Source organism: Ammospiza nelsoni, chromosome 22 (genome assembly GCF_027579445.1).
Source record: "Ammospiza nelsoni isolate bAmmNel1 chromosome 22, bAmmNel1.pri, whole genome shotgun sequence".
NCBI classification, from domain to species: Eukaryota; Metazoa; Chordata; class Aves; order Passeriformes; family Passerellidae; genus Ammospiza; species Ammospiza nelsoni.
This window is the reverse complement of record NC_080654.1, coordinates 5,022,882-5,047,644: the sequence shown is the minus strand read 5'-3', so window position 1 is coordinate 5,047,644 and position 24,763 is coordinate 5,022,882. Positions and strand designations below refer to the sequence as shown.

General features: G+C 40.1%; 1 protein-coding gene across 1 annotated transcript in view; it reads right to left on the bottom strand.

Annotated features, from left to right (window-relative positions):
* MTOR (mechanistic target of rapamycin kinase) overlaps positions 1–24,763 on the bottom strand; it is a 72,660-nt gene that overhangs the window by 15,267 nt on the left and 32,630 nt on the right. The window contains exons 30-38 of the mRNA XM_059487418.1: positions 17,100–17,175; positions 15,069–15,208; positions 12,541–12,641; positions 11,128–11,243; positions 9,741–9,818; positions 8,534–8,641; positions 5,986–6,111; positions 5,203–5,334; positions 1,270–1,385 (exon numbers count right to left, since the gene is read on the bottom strand). Of these exons, the coding sequence (XP_059343401.1) occupies positions 1,270–1,385; positions 5,203–5,334; positions 5,986–6,111; positions 8,534–8,641; positions 9,741–9,818; positions 11,128–11,243; positions 12,541–12,641; positions 15,069–15,208; positions 17,100–17,175 (993 nt within the window). The remainder of the gene's footprint in view (positions 1–1,269; positions 1,386–5,202; positions 5,335–5,985; positions 6,112–8,533; positions 8,642–9,740; positions 9,819–11,127; positions 11,244–12,540; positions 12,642–15,068; positions 15,209–17,099; positions 17,176–24,763) is intronic.

Sequence of the window (24,763 nt, the reverse complement as noted above, 5' to 3'; positions counted from 1 at the left end):
GAGACAAACAAACAATGCAAACACAGGGGAACTGTTCTTTCCCCAGCCAGAACCCCATTAAGTCATTCCCTCCTAGAGGAAAGGAAAAATAACATTTTTACTGCAGCAGGGTGGGGTTGTCAAGGTTTGCCCAAAACTTAATACTTTGCTCCCTCAGCAGGCTTTAAATGCCACAGTTAGGACATGGCTGTCCTTTCTGTATTTTGAGTTTTCCAGAAAGCATTGTGCAAGACAAATACTGTATGCAAATGATTACAAATTTGTTTTTCATTATAGTCACTGAAAAAATAAGAGAATGGTTTTACCAAGGGTTCCCATCCTCATAAAAGCAAATTGAATGCACACCTCCCTTCAAAAAGAGCAAACATTCAATAGAAAGCACTATGCAATTTTTACTTTAAACTGAAAAAAACCAGATCTGGCATCTACAGATCCACAGAGAAAAATGGAAAAAGGGTTTTTATGCAACAGTATTGTAAGAGACCATCACATGCTAGGCACCTACTGCCCAAAGCACTGCTGTTGTGCTTGGCAGCCTGTGCACTTCATACAGATATGCCAGGCTTGTGTGGGGAGTGCTTCTTTCCCAGTTACCAAATCTCCTGAAAAGCAAAGAAACAGACATGCTGAGAGCTCTGCTCCTGCCAACGAGCCCAGGGCTGGAAAAATACAACCAGGCACCAGCAACAAATATAATCTTGTTTAGGCTGATGTGCCCCAGTGACATTTACTGAACATTACATGGTAGATAAGAATGAAATACTGTCACAGGATTTTCTGAAAAATCCTTTCCTTAGGATTTTTTCTCCTGAGAAGCTGAAAGGCCTGAGGAACAAAATGTAAACATTGATTATCTGCTGCTGTGGAATGTAACAGGTGCATCTGTGATTGGTCTCATGTGGTTGTTTCTAATTAATGGCCGATCACAGTCCAGCTGTCTGGACTGTCTGGTCAGCCACAAGATTTTGTTATCACTCCATTCTTTCCTTTCCTTTCAGGCCTTCTGATGAAATCCTTTCTTCTATTCTTTTAGTATAGTTTTAATATAATATATATCATAAAATAATAAAACAGCCTTCTGAAACATGGAGTCAGATCCTCATCTCTTCCTGGGACACCTGTGAACACCACCACATAACACCAAAGCAGCTAAATGAGAAATCCTGTTCTTTTAATCAAAGAATTTGTCTGAAATGTGTCACCCTCAGGGACCCTGCACTTCAGGAAAGGGTTCAGTTTGAGTTAGAGCTGAAGGGTGCCCATGCTGACCGTGCCATGAGTTTATGGAGCTCCTGTTTGTGCTGCTGGTCCTCAGTGGCGATGGCGTGCTGGGCCTGCTGCTGCATGGTCTGCACAAAGTGCTGCATGTGCTGGAATGCATCAATCTGCAAAGGATGAAGGCAGTCAGCACCACAGGCTTAAATATCATTTCTCACGGGAGAAAGACAATGTAGAAGTGATTTTCACAGAAATAAAAATACATGGTTTTGTTTTCTTTCAAAGCTTTTCACCCATTAATATCCCTCTAAAGTCACTTTACACTTTAAGTATGTCTAAATAAATGAGGAGGTTAGAGATTCTTATTGTCTCTGAAATTGCTAAACTGAGGAACAAATAACTGCATCCTTCCAGTGCCAGCACACCTTCACTGTCATACAGACAGAGAGCCAAAGGTATGACTGACCATAACTCATGATGGGCAAGAACTCCACTCTGCCAAAGCAACAAGGTCACCTGTTGTGGTGTGCTGTATTGTCCCATTTTGGCCTTCCAGGTCACTTTCCCAGGTGTGCCTATACTCTCTCCCTTCCCCCTTACCCCCATGCTGAGTGAGTCCTGTCACTCAGACTTAACATTCCAGCAAGGCGTCGTGTGGTTGGTCAAGTTCAAAGGATGCCCCTATGCCCAGGGGTCATTGGCCTGTCTGGGTGTCATCTTCCCCTGAGACCCTGCCCCTCTCACCTGGTTGGTGGCTCACCTGTACCTCCCCTCCCCCTGTCCCTGAGCTTAAAAAGGTCATCAGACCATGCGGTCGGTCGGGTTTCTGTTGGAGCAGTTGCTCACGTTCAGACCTCTGTAACCATGGAATAAAACTCTGGGCATTAAACCCTCCAGCAGAATCCTCTCCTTTTTCTCTTCACCATCGCCTGAAGCTATTTCTCTTGAGGTAAACGGGGTTCCAACAAGCCTGGACTTGTTCAGTGCCCAGCTGCAATCTCCAGCAAGCCAAGGTATCTCTGGGGTGATAGACCGCAGTTGCTGCCTTTGGCCCAGCAGCGAGGGTCAGACTGGCCCAGGCACAATCTAACTGGTAATATTGGGAGCCTTTTTTTTTCCAATAGTCACCTGTACAGGGAGAAAGCTCCAACAGCAGAGAATGTCCCTGGGAGATACAGAGATGCATTTTCAGCTGAGCATGAACTTAGCCTGGCAATTGCAACCATCAAATGTTTATAGCTTACAGACTGGATCTGACCAGGACAATCCTGAACAGACAGGATCACAAATCCAGAGAAGCCTACCTATAATATGCTATGGGCAGACAAAAAAGCCCCCCAAAAACAACAACAAAAAAACCCCAAAAATCCAAACCCAAATCTACAAAACAAACCCCCAAAAAACCAAACCAAAAAAAAACCCCAAAAAAACAAAGCCCCACAAAAACAACAACAAAAAAAAACAAACCAAAACCCAAACCCATGACAATTTGAGAAAATAATGCCTGAAGGAAAACTTGCAGCTTTCTGATCTTCTCTGCTAACCTTTCAGCTTTGTCTGGGCTTGAAGTACACATCATGAGTTGTTTCAACAAATTAAAGTTTGGTTTTCTCCTAAAGTTATTGAAGAAGTTCAAATGTGTATTACTCCTTTGACAGAATATTATACAGGGCAGTAGTGCTAAAGCAACTTTCACTACCAAATTCTGAGGGAAAATACATTTTTAAAATTCCTTGGAAATTATTCTGGGGTAGGAGAACCCAAGAATAAAAAATTTAAAAAAAAATTAAAAAAAAAATGCATTCATGCTTCACTGGAAAGAATTAAGAGTAAAGCTCCTGCAATCTGCAAGGTCATTTCAGGTTAAGAACTGCATAATATGTAGTTAGAAACCTAATTTACTTCTGTGTGTCTATAGAAATGAGCTATGTTAGAGACAAAAACCACTTGAGCTCAAATGCCTCATCTACCCTGTTCAAATATCAGCATGCACAACTCAGTGCTGAGGAAAAAGGGTATTATCCAGGGTGAAATAAAAGAAAATAAAGGATTGTACTCATAACATTAATATGGTGCATTCAGGCCAGGGTGAAATAAAAGAAAATAAAGGATCACACTCATAACATTAATATGGTGCATTCAGCCCAGGGTGAAATAAAATAAAAGATCATACTCATAACATTAATATGGTGGATTCCATAACTGGTAACCTAGACAGAAGGGACTTGGGGTGGTGTAAATAATGGTCTTATAAACAGTTATGCTAGACATCCATTAAAAATAGACAAAATATTTTGCCAAACAGAATTACTACATAATATTTTTATGTGGCCCTCTCATATCTAGATACACCCAGCAATCTGGTCTTCAGTTTCCATCAATATTGAAAACTGATGGCCATAAACTGGCAGATGGAGCATTGAAGACTGAAACCAGCAAGTTTTCCAGAACAAATTCCTAAGTTTGTATGCATCTTTTCTGTGGGATTTGGCTTAGAATGCAGCTGCTGGCAAAGGTCTTTGTTAGAAGAAATGCAATAGGGTTGACATATCAATTTTTATCTGTTGTTTAAGAAGACTGTTGTGGAGCTTTGCAAGTGCCATTTGGCTGGTTTCTTTCTAGATGCCAGCTTTTTTCCTGCTGCATTTGACAAGTACTGAAAACTGCCATTTTAGGTCAACAAAGGAACCCTGGACTGCTGAGTAGAAAAGAAAAATTGTAATTTCCCACCATACCAGCCTATATCAGCAGCTTATTACTTAGAATACCAAATCAAATGAACACATACAGAGTTACATAAAACTACACACATCACCAGGTGTAACTATGTATTATTTATCTATTTTGGTATCATTTTTCCCCCATCTTCAAGGGGTCCACTTATTGTCCCATCAGCTAATTTTAGACCCATTATCCTACCCCCTTAATCTTTGTGCCTTCTCTCACTCTGCTTTCCACCACTGCACCATGTCCATCTACTTGCTGACCACAAGTCAAACACCACAAACACAGTTTCCCTCACAGAGACAGGCAGGGACCCCACATACTTCTGGGGTCATTTACTGCAGAGGGTAAGAGGCAATTTCACTGTTTTACAGAGCCAACAGCAGCTCCTTCTGCCTTTTTAATTCAAATAAAGAACAGTTAGTTGTGGCAATGTTCCCACAGCAATGTCTCTGCTCCAGTGCTGGCAATGCCAAGGCAGAAAAAATAAAGAAGATGTGGCAGAATATGAGGATAAATGGAGGCTTTAATGTATATTAAAAAAAAAGATAACTTATCCAGTCTGAAGCTTATTGGATTTGATTATGTAAATTCTCCCTGTGTTGCAATGTCAAAAACATTCACCCTGGGCTCTCTGGTGCCAAAGTGTTCCCATGACAAACTCTAGGTATTTTTCAGCTGTCTTTCAGTTAGAAATTTCCTATAAAATTGGAAATTTTCTTTAGTAAAAATCAGCTCTGCTCAGCAACTAAGTGCAAACTGTTCAGGGAACTTCTAAAACTGGCAATAAACTCCCCTCTACTTCCAAAACTGATAATAAACTCCCCTCTACTTCTAAAACTGGTAATAAACCCCCTTAACTTCCCTGTTTCTGCATGTGACCCTGAGCACAGGTACAGTGTTGAGACCCAGCAATCAAAACAGTGGATGAAAATTCACTGAAAAAGCAGCAAACTTACACAGGACAAAAGAGCTGCTATTGACCATCAATCCTGGCTGCATCTTTTAGGTATCAGGTACTGGTTTAGTAAAAATAATATTTCCATATATTAAATAAAATTAGGGCCAGGTTTTCTCTGCATTACGAGTTTCAAAGGAAATAAAAAGCTTATGATCTGAACAACAATAAGGAAAGGAATTAGTTACTCTGTTTTAGGGGAACAAAAGTAAAACATACAGCTTTGCCTTTGTTCTGTTGGGAGCATGAAGAGCTAACACTGCACAAAAGCTGAGCAGTGGAACAAGCAGGGTGCTCTGTACCTTCCGTGCACTCTTCCACATGTGCTTCATGTATGCATAGGTGACTTGGGGGTGCACTGTGGGCAGGGGGTGATCCAGCTGGCGAGAGGGATCCACTCCCAAGAGCAGGACAAGGGTCTTGTGGGCCAAAGCCTGGAGAAGTGGCAAAGACAAAAAGCAGGTTAGAACATAATTGTCATTGTTACTTCCAGCTCATATTGCTTCAGAATTGTCCTACACTAAAAAAGTACCTCTGACGCTCCAGATACAACACAGACACAGCAGACTCCCTGGACTCATAGGATACCACATGATAAACCATATATCTTCCTTTGGATCAGAGCATTAGATTCTCATTTCAGAAGCCAGCAGAAAGTGTAAAGTATTTACACTATTTATTTTCTCTCTGTTTCAAGTATTTGGTGATAAATTTTGTGATTATTGTTAAAATAGGACTGTAATGTTCAACAGTGACATCACACTGTAGATGTGACTCTCTGCTCTAGCAGAGATTATTAATAATCGCCAGTAGTGCATAAAGACTTCCAGTTACAGCATGCAATGAAAAATTGGCCCAGGAGCTCTCAGGTATATCAGTCCCACTAAAATAACCTTGGCTAAAAGCATGAACTTCATACTGGTTACAATTTTACCATTTCAACAATTTCTGACTATTTCTTCCTCAGGGGAGAGCCCATCCCACTTGGGCAATGAAAGCATTTAGGAATGCTCAAGGCTGAAGCAGAACAGTATAGCAAATAATCCCAAAACCTGCAGAAGAGGACAGAGCCTGACAATGCTCACCAGCCTCCCACTCTTGCCACACAAGCTGGCATACTTGAGCCAAGTTCTCATGTCCTCATGAGGATTCACAACAAGAGATCGGACCATCAATATCCTCTGCCAGTCCTCCACGATGCGCTGACAGCCCTGAGAGGAAAAAAGAGAATTTGTGAGTGTTTGGTCTCCAGTGTACTGCACAGAACCTTGATTCAGAATCTGAAGGGAATTCCATCAAGATAGAGACTTCTGTGCCCATAATTCACAGGAACTGTCTATTGTGGCATTCACATTCTCTGAATATGATTCCTTTGCCCAGGATTTTTTGCCTGGAAAGCTGAGAAGCCTCAGAGAAAAAGAAGAACAATCCTTATCTCATTTGCTTCTCCTGTGTTGTGCTCATGTGGGGGATGTGTTTGGAGATGGTTTACCAACAGGTGATTGTTTCATTGGTTTCATATTAATTGTTTTGACTCATTGGCCAATTGAGGCCAAGCTGTGTCAGGACTCTGGAAAGAGTCACGAGTTTTCATTATTATCTTTTTAGCATTTTGTAAGTATACTTTCTGTATTCTTTAGTACAGTATAGTATGCTTTAATATAATATAGTATAATAAAGTAATAAATCAGCCTTCTGACAACATGAGTCAGATGCATCATTCCTCCCTGACACAGGGCCCACCATGAATCTACAACAGTCTATTTCTTTAACACTGCAGTGTGTGAGGAAGGTTCAGTCCCTGACTCTCCCAATCTGCAGGCAGCTCAGTGCCTGCTGTCTAATGATATGCAAATGATATGCTAAGCATATCTAATGATATGCTTTTCCTCTAACGGAAAGAGGAGAAAAGTTCCTAAAGCTGAAACACATTCATGAATCAGAAAAACTCTTCATACGACTCCAAAGTGAGTCAAAGTGCCTTCTCCACCTATTTTTGGTTTAAATCTCAACATGGAGATGGTAGAAAACCAAATGGTTGCAAAGATATTTTTGTCATTGCCCTTTTTCTCTGCCTTGCATGCATTCCTTTTGGAGGCTGGCACCTCTAAACTGGTTTTCTGCCACAAATGCAGCTCCAATTGCTGTGCTGCTTGTGCAAGCACTGTCTGGTTCTTGTCTGTCTGATGGGAAAGGCACAACACAGAGCAGGGTGAGTTTGTTTTTCAAACATTCAAGGATATTACAGAGACGTAGAATTGTGGAAGGGATGTAACAACTAAATCCACGGTGCTTGATGTAGTGGCCAAGTACAGGGTAACAGTCTATCCAAAGTTTCTATTCAACCAGAAACTACTTGATTTTGAGGTAAACAAAAGATTTTCCAATGACAGCAAGGACTTTAGCACCAAAGAAGTTATTCTTTCACTTTTTCTTTTCTCCCAAGTTGAGGATTGGGAAGTTAGGAAAAGCTTGTTCCCTAATACCCAAATAAACTTCTTCCAACAGGCATTTAAAAACTATTATAAAACACCTATAAAACATTCAAGAACTGCTTGTACTGCTTTCAGAACTATAAAAAGCTATATTCAGACATTACACTTCCTGCCACTTCAGCTTCTCTACCCCCGTGGAATAGTCCTGAGCTTTTCCAGACTGGAATGCAGATGGGAGACTAAAAGCTTTGCCACAGTTTCCCAAACAGCTAAAAAATATACAGCAGCCTTTCATAAGGTGGCAGATTCTAGCACTGCCAGGAAGAAGTTCTTCCTTCAGGCAGCATTTCACCTCAGTTATGCCCTTTTTTTACCCCCTTCTCCTACAGGAATCACCCACCTTTATTTAAACAGTTTACTGTTATTAAACATTTTACTGCATCTGAGGACATTCACTTTCACTGCAGGGATGCCTCTTGTAAGGAAAAAGTGTCAAATATTTGTCTGATTTAAATTTTCAGAGATACTTTGGATTTTTGATGTTTAATGTAAGAAAGGCACAAACTTCTCTTTTAATACTGGAAAACCAACATTGCTAAAAGTCTCTTCTGAAAGGTCAAGATTAATCATAGTATCATTTAGGTTGGAAAAGACCTTTATGATTATCAAGTCCAACCATAAACCTAACAGTGCCAATTCCACCACTAAGCAATGTCCCTAAATGTTACCAATCAGCTGGAAATGTTCTTGTAAGAGGTCCAAAACAGGACAATCTTTTATTTTACAAGCATGTGAATTCTCTGACCAGTTTTCCAACATTTGGAGAGAATTCACTTAAAATCCAGCCGGCAGGTAAAAAGTTCAAACTAGCTTGATCTAAACCAGTATCTCCAGATATAATCCAATACTGAGCAGCCTTGGGGATGTTACTAGTGTCTCTTTTCTGTACACATCTATTTCAAAATTTAGTTCAACCTTTTAAAGTGTCATATGAGCTGAGAACTCAGGAACATTAATTTGAGAAAATACAAAAGCCGAAAGGAAACCCCAGGCAATGAGAAGCACAAAGGAGATGGAGCCCACAGCCACGTGAGTATGGATGGAAAGAGACATTTGCTGAGCCACCACACTGACTCAGAAGGAATCTATTCATGCCAGCCCATCAGCATCTCCATCCTGGACCTTTCCAGGGATGTACCTGCAGCCTTTCCCACCAGATCTGGCGGATGATCTCACGGCGCTCTGGGACAAGTTTGTACTGGATCACCTCTTCCAGCTCTGACAGCATCTGGCAGGATACCATGGCCTGAAGGGAAAAAATCACATTCCATCCCAATCACTGCAGAACAAATCTATCATTAAGGAGCAGTATTTTGGCATCAAAATTTGAAGTATATTGGCTACCCAAGAGATAAAGGACCAACTGCTATATACTGGTACCTAGATGACCTGCTGATTCAAACTCAAATTAAATGTCAATTCTTATTGACATCCCAAATGTCAATTCTTATTTCTTTTGAGGGGGTGGACCTCACTTCACTCACTTTTAGTTCATCCCAAAGCTGCTCCTGCACAGTTGTATTTTTTATCTGACAAAAGCCATTTAACTTGTGGGCCTACATAGGTCTTAATGTTGGAGACAAGCACTACTCTGAAGTTTTATGCAACTTTTAGAGATAGTCTGAAGCAGCAATGAAGGAAGGGAATGAAGGCTGAGTCTTGTGTTTTGTGTGGTTGAAATTATTAGAAAGTCTCTTTTTTCCAGCCCTGTGGCTGAAGAAGTTGTTGAGATTTGTCAGTTCTGCTTTTCAAGGTTGTTTATTTTCTCTAATCTATTCCATTCTTTCTCTGACCTGCTGAGATCTGTCTGGCAGGTCAGTTTGTAGCACACTGACTGCCCTTGGGGTGCTGTTGGCTTTTTATACTAAGAACGACGTGTACTTTATTTACAATAATTTTCCAATACCTATCACCTATGTTAGACACTCTGTCTCTACTCTAAACCAATCCAAAAGTGCCACCATCACAGCAGAAGATGGAGGACAACAAGAAGAAGAAGGATGGGACACACCCAGATCCCTCCACCTTGCCTCTTGAACCCCCATTCTAAAAACCCCAAAATTCTACTTTTTCACCCTGTGACAAATTCACTATCATTCTACTCAAACTCTTGTGGCTTGTAAATCCTCACACAAAGTTGGGAATTGTTTCCATGGGTTAAAATTGAAGGCACTGGTGTTTTTGACTCTGTGCCAAGGTCTCTGAGCCCCCTGCCAGGGTCTGGACTCCTCCAGGGCAGCCAGAGGGATGTCCTGGGTTCCAGAGGGATGTCCTGGGTTCCAACAGGTCCAGAGGAATGTCCTGGGTTCCAGAGGGATGTCCTGGGTTCTGAGAGCTGCACTCACCCCATAGGCTCGACTGTAGCTCTCTCCTGCCATGGCAGTCAGCTCAGCATCCAGCAGGTCTCTGGCTTTGTCAATGCACTGAAATAGAAGAAGATTTTGGGGTAAAGGTAGTGTGTTTTATCTAGAGTCAACTGCTCAAGCTGCTGTTCCATCTCATGAACAAAGCTGGCATCGTTCTCACTTTGCTCTCTCTGGGAAATAGAAAGATCTGACAGGAAAACAGTGGCCAGGGCATAGATAAGGGAAGTCAAGGGACCTTCATTCATCACCTGCACAGTTTGAAGTTTGTCTTCCTAGACAATCAAAGTTTGCAGTATTTCCAATCCTACTATGACTGTAGAGATCATCATTAACATTTGTGGAGGAAAGGTTCACATTTTAGTGCAAAAGAGCCTAAAGAAATGTCTCTTGATACCACACAGTGCAAGAAAATAGCTTTCACTGTTTTACATAACCCAACAGGATTTTATGAATTTTACAGGACAGCAAATTTCATTCCTCATCCTCAAACTAAGACAGGCTCTTCAAGCATGAAATAAATCCTGCTCTAGTTCTACTCATTATATAACCTCTCACCTATAGCTTTTCCTGTTTAAAATGTTAAAGGTTAATCACAAACTTTACCTTTTTGAATGCCTGGTTAATTTTACTGTGCACATCATCCAAAAATCTATCTATGGGTTTTGACAGCATAGATTGAATTACTCCTTTATCTAAGCTGGCAAGCCAGCACAGAATTTTGAGAAATGGGACTTGAGCTTCCTTGGAAAGTAAACAACACGTTTCACATCTACAGAGTCACCCTGCAAATCTTATTTGTGACAAACAAGCATTACAAATACAATCATTACAAATACAATCATTACAAGCTCTGTTTAATAGACTCATTCCTTGCCTTGGTACCTCAATTTAAGATTTGAGATTTATCAGTGCTACCAGAAAAATTAAGATTATTGTACATGATATAGATGAGCACTTCACTGGAAAAGCTGTAAGAGACAGAAGTGCACAAAAATCCATTAGGAATCTTACAGGTGTCTCAGGCATTCCTGGAAATTTACAATCAATGCCTTTAGAACAGAACCTCTGCTGAGATAATCCTTGTGTCCTGCCTGTCTAGAAAAGAGGCACAGAATAAAAGAAGCCAAAAAATGACAGAGGAATTCTAATGTTCTACAGCACTGGATCACTGCTATCTGTCAATACATTCACTGCTATGTTTCTGGAAATATCTATCACCCAGGTTTAATATATCCATGGAAAACACATTATTGGGCAATTCATAGCTTATAGCCAACTGATTTATCACAGGCTGTTTTTCCATGAAACTCTGCAGCCTAGAACATCTTAAACCAAATTTTGGGCTACCAATAAAGAGGATAATTACTTGCTGAGCCAGTGAGAAAAGGTCCTGATGCAGTGCCAGCACAGCCCTGTAGAAAGCACCATCGTGGGTGTCCCTGGGGATCATGCAGGTGTATTCTTCCATGCTGTCCCACTGACCTGCAGAGACACAGAGACACAAATATCCTCAGCAACACAACAGCTTTCCCTGCAGTGTGGGAGCAGAACAGATCTATGATATAATGCTTAGACATCAGTGCCTAGGCCTGGGTGTTGTGTGGTACTTTTGCATTTCAGTCAGCTCTCCAACAGCTTGTCTTTGGTAGGGACACTGTTAGATACATAAACATACACAGCTACAGACAAGAAAAAAAGCATTTTTCTTCTAGACAAATTGCTATCCTGGTGGCAAAGGTTCTTTCATTCTTTGTGATGAAACAATTCAAATTCTGACACTTCCAGAACATTTGAATGAATGAATGCCCTACAAAGCAAAAGATGAATTTTTCTCAGCAAAGGCTGGCAGAGAGCAAGTGATCCATCAGCCTCTCTAGAAAATATCTTGCTAACAACACAAATGGACATTTGGACCACTATAGATTTATTCACTTAAGATTGTCTACTCTGCAGACATAACCTCTAAAATGTTCTGCAGATAATGTTCTTGTTCTGAATAAGAATTTGCCACAAATCTGAGAAAGTATTTTAATCTTATTTCCAGCCTGAGTTCTGTTCAGTGCAAAGCCAAGCAAAAGTGAAAATTTAAGCAATCAATTATCTGCTCTCTCTGTTACTGGAGACTACAATGGGAGACTTGATGTAAATCCAAGTTTTCCAAAGGACTTCCATATGGAATGACACTTGTCACATTCATATTTTCTGAAAAATCCCTTTGCCCAGGAGTTTTCTCCTGGGAAGCTGAGAGAAAAGGGAAACAATTCTTATCTCATTTGCTTCTCCTGTGTTGTGCTCACATGTGGAATGTGTTTGGAGATTGTTTACCCACAGGTGATTGTTTAATTGGATTCTGCTGTGAGTTGTTTTCACTCTCTGGCCAATTGGGGCCAAGCTGTGTCAGGACTCTTTACAGAGTCCCAAGTTTTCATTATTACCTTTTTAGCCTTCTGTAAATGTCCTTTCTGTATTCTTTAGTATAGTTTAGCATTCTTTAATATAATATAAATATAGTACCTTAAAATCTTTAATATAATATAAAAATATAGTATCTTAAAATAATAAATTAGCCTTCTAAGAACATGGAGTCAGATGCATCATTCCTTCCTGCCACAAGGGTAAAAACATCCTCACAAATACAACACACACTTCATTTCCCAATGTCAATAATGTGGTTACTTGATGTTGCTGTTTCCTGCATTCTGTAGTTCTGAAATAAGTTAAATCTATCTGTGCTTGCATCTCATGGGCTGTTGCAGGCCAGCACAGGAGGATACCTTACCTAAGCCCCAAGCAGCAGCAGCAGCCATCCTGGCCATCTTAGCTTGAGTCTCATCATTCACCTGGGTCCACTTTTCACAGCACTGCTGGTGGAGCTGCCCCCTAAGAAGAATCCACAATTTCTGATCAGGAAAAAGGCTCTTCCAAGAATTCTGCCTCATTAAACAACCATTTCCCATGGATAAGACAACAACCAGCCCCACTCTTCTTTTTATACTTTATATTTGGCTCCTCTGGCCAACTCAGCCATGCTAGTTTGATGACAAATATCCTATCATCAGAAAATAATTTCAAGGTACACCTATGTTTTGAAAATACACATCCAAAGAGAACTGTGCATTTGTTCCTCAGTGACTGTTAATGCCTGCTTTAAATTTGGACTGATAATGCCAGTTTATAAATACAGAAAAAAAATTCTCAAGAAAATAAACAAGCCACCACCAAAAAAAGGATGCTTAAATTTTTTGTAAGTGTCAGTAGAAGAAACATAGATCTGGATAGCTTGGGCATGGCTCCTACTAGCAAACATATTGAATTAACACAAGTCTGAAGACAGACTGAAGAATGAATGTGGCTGTAACCTCATAGGAAGACTTGTCATGGCAGGATCTCAGAGGGCATCTGAGTCTTTCATCTCCAGTGGAGAGGAAGCAGCAGGATTTTTTATATTATTTCTTTCAAATCAACTGTGAAGGCTGCACTAATAGAACCAATTACCCCGGGTGTTGCAGTTCCAGGATTTCTCAGGCTGGATACTCTGTAGCAGTGAAACAGCTGCCAACTGTGAGGGAGCACAATTTGCTTTCCCTGGTGTTATCCTCTCCCCTCCCAAAAGGGAGATGAGTTATTCAAACAGAACCAACGGGCTGCCACAGGCAAGATAGTAATTCTGACAGCTTAATGGCCCAGGAGGGAAAAAAACCCCAAAGCAAATGTAAAGCCAAGCCAAGCAACAGCAGTAAATCAGGACCTCATAGATGCTGATAAACACTATGGGTCCTACAGGAATAACTATATCAGGCTAAGAGTGTTTTGGGTGTACTCTAAAAATACCACAGCAGAGTACAGAACTAGTGATGCTGCACAATAATTCCAGATTATCTGCCTTATCCTGTGAAGCAGACTCCAGCAGCACAGGCAGTCAGGTTGAATGCTACTGAAGAGTACCAGCAGCCAAACCATGGAACCTCAGGCTCAGGATGACATCTCCAGAGTCAGCTGCAGGGCAGCAGACAGCACTTTGCAAAAGCATTTCTGAATTGTAAAAACACCTGCACAGAGTTGGAGTCCAGCCCCACAAGAGAATTTGGAGACTCTGATTGCTCTCATGACTACAGACTACCAATATATTCATGATATTAGCTCCAACAGAAGAAAATTGTCCTTTTGTTGTTGCATAGATTTGTTGCTGATGCATGAATAAGTAGGAGGTTCAGAAAGGACACAAATACACATCCTGCAGGGGGGAAAAATTCTTCAAATCCCTGGTGTGAACAGCCTACTTGTATAAAAGCTGATTGAGGAAAGCCCAGTAAGAAGACCTATTTTCCCTACTAGCAGAAAAGCTACACCCTATATATCTCACCCTTGTTTGGATACAAAAAGAGCAGAAAAATGCTGCCAGAATTGTGTTTCTCAAGCAGCTCTGTTCCTAGCAGTAAAATGACTTTAGAGAAGAGGAATCTCCTCACTGTGGTGCCATCCCCTGGGTTCATGTCAGGACCCATCAGGAGACAGCTTGTCATAGGCAAAGTTCAGTAGAAAGGCGGAACCTGGATGAACCCACACCTGCCCCTGGCTACAACTGCACGCCACAGTGAGCAGGGTGCCTTCTCCAATTATCTTCTTTTAATTAAATAGCCAGAAAAAACAGAAGCCCCCAGTTAAGTAGCAAGCTGTAAGTCACCAGCAGCTCACCCGGTCACAAACACTGACTGGAATCAGTTTTGTGTTGACAACAGATGTCTGACACTAAACTTGAAATAATAAATGTCCCCAAAGACAAGGCTTAAAAAAACTGAAAAAGACTAAAAAGGAAAACCTCATGCTTCTACAAAGCATAGATCTGACACTGAATAAAGACAGAATGTTTATGTTTTAATCAGAGTTTAAAAGGAGGGTCACAATCAGCTCCTTTTATGATTCTTTCTGAAAAGTTTTACTTGGTTAATGTTTCCTCTATCTACAATATGCAATGTTTTCTCTATCTACAATATTTAATGTTTCCTCTACCTACAATATGTAGTTTCCTCTATCTACAATGTCTTTCTCTGTTATAAATGGGGTTGACCTGATTGTAAGATTGCAGATTCTCTTCCAGAGAGACCTTAACTCACCAGATGGCCAGTCCCAAAAGGCTCAGAGATGTCATTACCAATTCTGACTTCAATGAACAAAGTGAGAAGCCACACAAATACTCAGAGTAAGTGGGAGTAAATAGAAATTCAGGCAAAAAATTTGCACCTGCAGACAGCATCCAGAGGACACAAAGACACCATTTTCCTTGGTCTTCAGGCATTCCCCTCTTACCATTCCCCAAGTGCTTCCAAGCACCGCATCCGTCCCAGCATCAGCTCAGGATCATCTTTGTTTGTGTCCATCTTCTTGTCATAGGCCACCAGAGCATCTTCCCATTCATGAAGCTTTTCATACCAGGTAGCTTGGATTTCCTAAGGGAAGGGAAAAAAATAAACAGCAGGATTAATGTTGATCATTGTGTATAACTACCACAGCTTTTCCTAGGAAATTCTGTGTCTGTGCTGGTCACTTCATCCTGTTATCATTCTGAATAACCTCAGGGACTTCTGTGACACAGAGAAGAGCCTTGAGCTAATGAGAAAACTGGAATCCTGGCACTGCTCCACCTGCCCAGAAATGTTTTACCAGAGGGATTAATCTAACATCACCTCCCTCACTCAGTGCCACTGAAACACCAGATCAGCAGCTGGTGCTTTCCTTTTTGGAGAGGTAGAGTGACTGGAACAGGAAAAAGGGTAAATCTATAACATATTCCACTTCCCATTGCTGCACATACCTGCATTCAAACAAGAAAAACAGCCCTGTGTTCAGGAATGGAATGACCAACTAGAAAAAAAGGCCAAACTTTGCATCTGGCTACTGCTAGGCAATTAGTTAATACAGCAGGCACAGAATTGAAGTTGGGGCCCAATCACACCCTTCACAAGGGAAGGCAATGGTTTGTAGCAAAGCCATTAAAAGTTAGCCAAGCAGTGGCTAAACCCTTTTCTTCAGTCTTTCTTTCTAGATTTTGTTTCTCATTTTGAAGAAATAAAATGCCTTAATAGATTTCCATGCTTTTCTCTGCCAGTGTTTTTCTGCTCAGTCTTTGGCAGCTCATGTCTTGACATAGGCTGCAGAGCAGATTGTTTTCCCAGACCTGTGGGCAGGGTCACTATAAACCACAATTTGCATGCCAGGTCTTCCACTCAGCCCTTTAAATTCTCAGCTAAGTCATATTTCAATTAAGTCCCTGAAAGTAGAGCTCACAGCTCCTCTTAATTTCTTTTCTTTTAATTTCAATTCTGGCAAGCTCTGCGCTTTGAACTTCATTTACTGCTAGACTGTTGCTGCTGAAGAGTGAAGTCAGAGTTAGGTAATGCAGAACTTTGCTCCATCCACCCAAGGAATTATAAGAAGCTGCAAAGATGTTTTGAAGTCTGTACTTCTCCCAGAAAGGTCAAAATCACACATAATCCTACACCAGAGGGTTTCCACCATTTTGTGCTTATACCTTGTTCCCACTTTCTGGTGGTTACTATTAAGAGATGCTGATTAAGAAGAGTGCTTCCAGGGCTGCCTTCCTTTCCTAATTATCCTAAAACACTGCAACAATTACCACTGCAAAATGATCTTTTTTACCAGGAGAGCATAGGTGGTTTGGTCTTTGAACACAAATTAAATGCCTCATAGAATGAGAAGAAATAATAAAAGGTACATCATTCTGAGAAAGACACACAACAAATAGAAAATGGTTTATTTGATTTTGGTGAGGGATTGGTTAACTTGCTATTCTAAATAATACCTATGAACACTTTTGAGAGAGAGTAGAGGTGAATTTCCATTAAATCCTTATCTTGAGGGTGTTGATGCAGTTTCTCAAATCCTTTAAGCTTAGAACAAGAACTCCCTCCCTCCCTCCCTTCCCAGCTTATCCTAAATAAAAGGACTTGTGTCATCAAGTTGCTGGTTGCTCACAGCTGCATTTAGTACCAACAGCAGCTGCAAAATTCTCCTCCAAATCAGCTTTTTGCAGCCCTCCCTGTATCCAGCATTTGCTGCAAAGTGCCCACTGAACATCCCTGTAAGCAGCCTTTCTTTAGAACAGAAAAGAACTAAGAAAAAGGACTAAAAAAAAGCTTAAAAAAAAAAACCTAAAGAAAGGCCCTATAAAGGCCTTTCTTTATGAACAATAAAATATTTAAGCAGAGATAGGACCTCGATGTGATTGATTGAGAAAACACACCCCTACCCACCAAAAATCAAGTCCAGAAACCATAAAAACACAAGAGATGAAGAAGTGGATTATCCAGCAGGACTCACCAGCTCCCCAAAGTGCTTCATGGCATATTCCAGCACACCAGCAGCTGCTTCTGGCTGCTGGAGTTTATTGTTAATGCTGGAAAGGGAGGAAAAGAAAGATGATTTAACACAATTGGCATATTAGGGATTGATAGAAACTTCTACTTGATAACACCGAGGTCTATCATTTAGAATTACCAATGGAACACTCCTTGTTTAGACTTCCACATGAACAATTAAACTAAATAAGGCACACAGTGACCATATATTTTCAAAACAATAGGTGCACACATTCTCTGCACATAGTCTGAAGAGTTGTTACACAAAATAAAGATATGATATATATGATTGTCAATTCTATGTAACAGCCAGCATAGACAGAAGAATAGCTGCCAATAATTTTAAAGGCATGATTTTTCAAACAGCTGTACTTAAGAGTTTTACAGTACTAACTTTTTCCCTCCCTATTCTCTTAAACAGACTACCAACTCCTCTAAAAATCAATGATGCAGGAAACAGTCTATATCATCAAAATAGCTGACAAATGTCACCAGGAAATGACATAAAGTGTGCAACCCTAATTTCAGTTTCATATTTCATACAAAGCCTCTGCACTGGCACTTTTCTTTTGCTGGTTTTCAAGAACATGCCAGCAACTGCTGCCATCACAGCCAATCCTCAGTGTGTACCAGGGAAGCACTTGTGCTGCAAGGCCTGCTGAATTTTATGAAGCACAAGCAAATAGGCTGCTCTTGAACCTGATTCTCTAGTTCATGATGTGCAGCTATTCTCTGAAATAATTTCTATTTCACATTTGTTTTCTTATTTTATTATTGGGATGGCTCCATGACTTCCCCCTTACAAGAGGGTAGGGGATCACTGAAGAGAAGCAAATCTGAAGTATTGAAGGGAGTAATACACAGACAAAAAAAAGGAGAAATTTTTCAAATGAGTGCTGCATTTCTTCTGCCTCTGGAAGCCTCCTGGCTCTGGAGACAAGTAAAGAATCAAGCTCCCAGACATACTCTGGATACCTGTGAAGGTTAAGTAAAATACTCCTGGATATTGGGCCTTCAGATTGAACTAAAATGAGATTTAGCCACAATCACAGTTCAAGATGACTGGCACCCAACAATAGGAAGCACCTAAGACCATTTTTTCTTAACACAGTAGTCAAAGACCACACAAACTCCAGCTAGTTTCCCAAGGGAAAGCTTGGCAGCAGCCTCATGAAAGTCATAAATGGCTGTCACATTTCATGAGCTGATGACTTACAGAGCCATTGGCAGACACATTCCAGCATGTCAGACAGTTAATTACTTCCGAGTTATCTTTCTTGACAACACTTCCTGACAAAATTGACCATTTTCTTTTATTATCTGACAATTAGCAATGCTCTTCTGCCACTTCCTGGTGCACTCAATTACTCCTTTTGTTTCTAACTTTCTTGACTGTCCAAAGCAGAATTAACTGTCTCAAATCTATTTATGGTTAGGTTGAAGCAAAGGGAAGGAAAAGATGGGGAGGGAAAGGAGAAAGACTTTGATTTACAAGAATAGACAGCAGTAGTTGTTAATAATCATAAATTACTCTCCTGTAACAAATTACCTACAACACAATGAGCAGTGACAGGTAATTTAGTGGACTAGGATAAGCATCTATGAAAAATACGTATTTTATGATTGGCTTTTTGCAAATATTAAAATGAATATTATATGTGTTATGTTAGAAAGTTATGCTGTGTTAATTTTCTTAAGTAGTGTCTTAAATATAGTTTTGGGTGATAACATAATGTTAAAATAGGAACTATGCTGTGTAGGATACTTTTTTAAAGAAAGGACTTGCACCGAGATAGCAGCCACAGGACACCTGAATCTTTCAGAGAAAGAGAATTTATTGCTCCATTATCAGAAGAAACGAATTTCTTCCTGCCTCACTCAGCCCTGAAGATGCTGTCAGGATTCAGAGGAAGAAGCTGACACTGCCCAGACAGAATCCTGTGTTTGAATGGAATTTATGCATCATGGATGAGGTGTATGAATATGCAACAGGCTGTTGCTTTTAAGGGTTAATCCTCTGTTAGTGTGGGTCCTTTTTCGGGCTTATTTTGCCCAGAAAGAGGTACCCGGACTGTCTGTAACTCTTTGTTTTTATTGCCTCATATTGTCCTAATCCTAATTGTCCAACTCCAATCATATTTACTATTTTAATAACCATTTTATTACTGTTGAACTTCAAAAAAATTTAAAAACAAGTGATTGGCGTTTTTCACAGCCTCTGACTGGGATAAGCCTCTCCCAGCAGCTGCTTTTCCCTGTACTCAGGACCATTTCTGCAAAAGCAGTAAATGTTGGGACTCCTTGCTCCTGTGGCACTCACATTTTCTGAAAAATCCCTACACCCAGGATTTTCTCCTGGGAAGCTGAGAAGCCTCAGAGAAAAGGAAAACAATTCTTATTTCATTTGTTTCCCATGTGTTTTGCTCCTTTGGAATGTGTTTGGAGATTGTTTACCCACAGGTGATTGTTTCATTGGATTCTGCTGTGAGTTATTTTCACTCTTTGGCCAATCAGGGCCAAGCTGTGCTGGGACTCTGGAAAAAGTCAGGAGTTTTCATTATTATCTTTTTAGCCTTCTGTAAGTATCCTTTCTGTATTCTTTAGTATAGTATAGTATTCTTTAATATAATATAGTATTATAAAATAATAAATCAGCCTTCTGAGAACATGGAGTCAGATTCATCATTCCTCCCTTCATTGGGGCACCCACAAGTACAATACACTCCCAGCCTATTTTCTATACACACCATTTAACCTGGTACATTCAAAACAAACATTAAGCAAATAAAACATTCTGTACTTTCCTTCTATTCACCTTCCTTCCATGAAGGCACTGCTCCTGTCCCTCCAAACTTCAGGAATCTGTGCTCAGACAGAATCTCCCTAAATGTCATAACGCTCCTAAAAGCACTACAGAGCTGTTTTCTAGCCACCACGCTGGAGACTGAACAGAAACAAAAACACTGCAGAAAAGCATCCAGGCATTCAGAAAAGGCCCTGAGGGCTCATATTCCAGCCAGGCAGAGCTGCCAGGGGTTTTTAGCCACAGTGCTGCTGCTGGAAATCGGGGCAGTTGACTGGATTAGAATCAAGGGGATGGATTCCTCCTTCTATCGGGAAAAAGATAATTACAAAATTAAAGGATTAAAGGAGAAGGTGGGAAAACATCTCTCAGATGTGAGATAGAGAGAGCCAATGCTGTTGGAGCAGTAACTTAAGTCTTTGTTTACTCACAGATTTCCTTGCAATTACTCCTAGTTCAGAATAATGTTAAGTTTAATATTAAAGGAAAAGTTCAGCTGTTCTCCGTATCCACTGAGGGAAAAACATATTCATCAGTTCATTTCTGTTAGAAAGCTAGAAAAAACCTCCACCACTGTCTCCTACTTGAAGGCTTAGCAGGAGGGTGTAAAAAAACATTTTTAGGGCATTTAGAACATTTTAGGTATAGGTTTGGTAGGGCACTGGTAATATCTCCCAGGAAACACCCAAGAATTCAGCTCTACTGCCTGCTATGGGCCAGCAGAGCCTTCTAGTACCAATACTCAAGGGAAAGATTTTAAAATTATGTCTTTTCAATGCTAACAAACTTACTAAAATATACTGAAGCTATTTCAAGATGGCCCCATGCTTGCAAGTGGGAGACCACAGAAATAACAAGACTTCCTAAGTCATATCTAGACTTAAAAGTCATAACTAGACTTTTATATACTTTGAACTAATGCACTAATTTCAGTGCTTAATACCCATTTCATTTCACATTTTATTCAATAAAAAAGTGATTAGCAAAACAAACAAAACAGAGGATCCTTATACTTTCCCTCTAAATGAGCATAAATCAGTTGCAAAATAATAAGATAATTCTTATTGCTAAAATTTAGGTATGATTTCAGCTCATGTGGGCTCACTGCATAATTAGATTATGCAGAACAATATAATTTAAATTTTCCTCCTGTTTATTAAACAGTATTTGCATTGTAGTCAGAATCACGTCCAACCCTGACCTGTTTGGAGCAGTTGATCATGATGAGTGGGACATTAAAATGAGTGGGATATTAAAATGTAAACAAGCCCTCTGATGAAAAACCTTTTCCAATTGCTATGTCAGTCTATCCCTATAAAAAGTGACTACCCTTGAGAAACTTCCTAATATAAAAATCTTGGTCAAAAAATTTAAAGTTTCAAATTTTATTAGTAGTGAAAAGCCACAGAAACCTACTGCGTGATTATTAAGATATCAAAACTGTAGAGGTTACATGTACACTGAGCTAGAATCACAAAAAAGAACAATACTTAAGAGAAATATATTCCTATTGCTTGGATATTTAAAGGTTATTTAAACAGAAAGCAGAGATGAACTGGGAATCAAAATCCAACCTCACAGCAATAATTAACCTGCATTGGTGATTAACCAGCACCAAACCTGCCACACTCATCAGCATTGGTTGGGAAATCTTAAAATTGGAGAAATCTTAAATTGGAAAACCAAAACCACAACACCAACTTTATTGTGTTCAGTGGGAAAAGAATGCAAATAATGAGCTTTTTCTCCCCTACAAACCCAAGGCATGAATGTGTAATATTTACTAGAAATGTTCTCTTTTAGAATCCTGGGAGCTTTCCAGTCTTCCATTCTCTTTGATATTGACAATATTCTCTGTCACTCAAAATATATTAAATTTTCAAGAACTCAGAAGCAAGCAGACTTTCCTCATCTTCCCATAAAAATTAGAAGAAGAAACCCTTTATTTTAATAGAGCCTTTTCAAGCAATCCCAAACTTATCCATGAGGGAGCACACACATTTCCTATTGCCAGAATGCATCCCAAACATAACAAAGAAACTTTATTTCTGCAATAAAGCAGCTTGTATGCAGAATCTAGACAAGCAGATAATATCTTATTTTTTTCAGTCTCCTCAAGTTTGCTTAGAAAAATTCTCTAATATGGCAGATTTTACCAGATTCAGCCAAGCTTGTTTTTCCTTCTGAAGAAGTGTTGAGAGCTGCTTCTAGGATTGGAAGGCACTGCTGCTTTGTGAGACTTGGGGGAACAGATAATCCTCTGGCAAAAGGAATTGGTTTTGATGGCCATTTTCCCCATTTCTATGATTTATTTATTTGTCTTGAGGCATCCCCCAGTCCTTGACTCAAGAAATCTCAGAAAACCAATGCATGTCCATCATGCCACTGAAAAATATTATCATTCTGGGAACAAAAATGTTTGAGAAACTGATACTAGGAAAGAAATGTTTTCAATAAAGAGTTGTGGTGATTGAGTGCTTCCAGGCCAGAGCAGCCCCTTTGGCTTCCAGCAAGGAGACACCACATTGCACACAGTCCTCAAAATTCCCAATCTGCATATAAATGCTTGCAAGTCAAATAAAAACATTCATCAGCTTTTATTTGAAAGAAAAGAAAGAAAAAAAGTCATCATCAGGAAGAAAAAAATGAGTGAAAAATGTTACAATAAATTTCTTAGCTAACCCTGCAAAAGGAATCACTTATTGTATCACCTACTTTTTATTAGCCAGAAAGCAGAGAAGAAAAAAATTGCTAAGTAGGATATTTAGCAAAAAAAGGTGAAACACAGAGCCAGTCTTTGTGTATTGGTTATGCAAAGAGGGGATGCCTTAAATAAAAAAGAAATCACAAAAGAAAGGAGAAGTAGCAGTGTTTTGTTTCTTATCAAGCCCTCTCTCCTGTTCCACCTGTCCCATATAATTTCAGAGATTTACAACACAATTTCAGAGATTTACAACACAATCCTCATTTAAAATAAAACCATAAATGTTTTTATTTGACCATAAAGCTATAGCAGAGTAAATGTTGGAGCATTTATGAGCATCTCCAATGCCAAAGGTGAGCAGTTTCACACCTCCTGGGAGGGAAAAGCAGGACAGAACAGTGTGGGCTCCATAATGGGCCAGCTGAGAGCTGATGGGAGCCTTTGCCACCTCAGCAAGCACCAGGAATTCCAGATTTAAGATTTGCCAGATGCATATTAAAGGTTTGCAAGGAATGGCTACCAAATAAATAGCCACAGGGCACTGAGCTTTTCTTCTTGTCTCAGCTTTGCATGCACCTGCCAGAACAGCTTCCCAGAGAAGGCAAGCATTTAAACTCACCTCCAATTTAATCTGGCCCTCCAGGGACAGGAGAAAACTGCTTCTAATCAAGTAATAATGATATATTTGAATTTAGTAACATCAATCAACATTATAAACACATGGCATATACAAATTGAAACCATGATTAGCCTCAGTTCTCCCAATCACTTCAGAATTACATCATGAGTGAAGTCAAAAAGGATTTGTCTCATGTTCTTGACTTTATGATCTTGTGTTTTTAGCTATCATGTACCACAGTATTCCCAGGTACAAAATACAATGGAGGAAAATGAGGGTGATGGATTTCAGGCCAAATGATGATGCTCAATTTCTCCATCTCTACTGGGGAAAGGAAAGAACAGGACCCACTCAGCAATCATGGAACTGATTTCTCCCCAGCTATGCCCCAAACTTTACCTCTTTACAAAATGTACCAGGATCCTGAATTCAAATCCTAAGTAGAACAGCAGAGAACTGCAAAACAGCTTTTGTCAGCTCCAACTACTGACCTAACCTGAAAATTACTCCCACCCACCTGTAGCTATTGCTACCTCAGTGACCATATTCAGCTCTCCATGAAACTGGGAAAGACCCATCTTTCAAATATACATAAAGAAGTCAAATTCCACCAAGGCTGATGTCTCTGCCAAGGGATGTCTCTGCCCAAATCTCTTTGAATGTTTTCTCTAAAATAATGACAGATGGGAAGATTTGTGCTTTTCCATTCCTGCACAATATGTCTGTTGTCACCCTCTTACACAGAACAAAGTATTCTCTTTCAAAACAGGTAAATCAAAGATGGTTTGCATTTGGATATACAAATTAGAAGCTGAATCCAAAATAAAACCCTGACTTATTTCCAATTAGTTTAGAGGAGGGATTTGGAGGCCTTTTTGTGGTGTTTTGTAACATGCGTGTTCAATTGAATCTTGGATCCTTTCAAAATTTGTATAAAGAGGGAATTCATGGACCTACAAGTGGCTCCCCTCTTCCACATCTGTCCAAGACAGGAGAGTTATGGTGTGGATTGAAGTCCTGTGTAACACAATGGGGGTGTCAGCAGGGTGGCCTTTTGGGGCAGAGAAGCAGAGTCTGGCCTGTCCTATTTTCTGTTCCAACTTTGACAAAAACATGTTTCTCATCTCAGGAAGCCAGTGAAGAATTTGCCTCTGGGAATCACAGAAGCTCCAGCTGGAAGAGGGCTCAGACAGGATTAGAGGCAGAACAAAAAGGTCAGGCTTTCATCTGTGTGCAGTGGCACTTTCTGGTCTGAAGTATAAAAAGCAATTTTGCTATGGAAGGTTTCTGGAATGTCCATGACAAAAATTGACTGAAGCCTATGGTCTGCTCTGGAGGTGCCCTGTGTGCTATAAACAAATTTTTCTTGCATATCTCTGGCAATATCTCAGCTCACCAATCCCACACTGGCTGACACAACAGACTCACTTGTTTTCCCTTGGGCACAGCACACAGGCAGCCAGTGACCCACAAGACAACTGCTTGCTTGCAGAGCTCTAA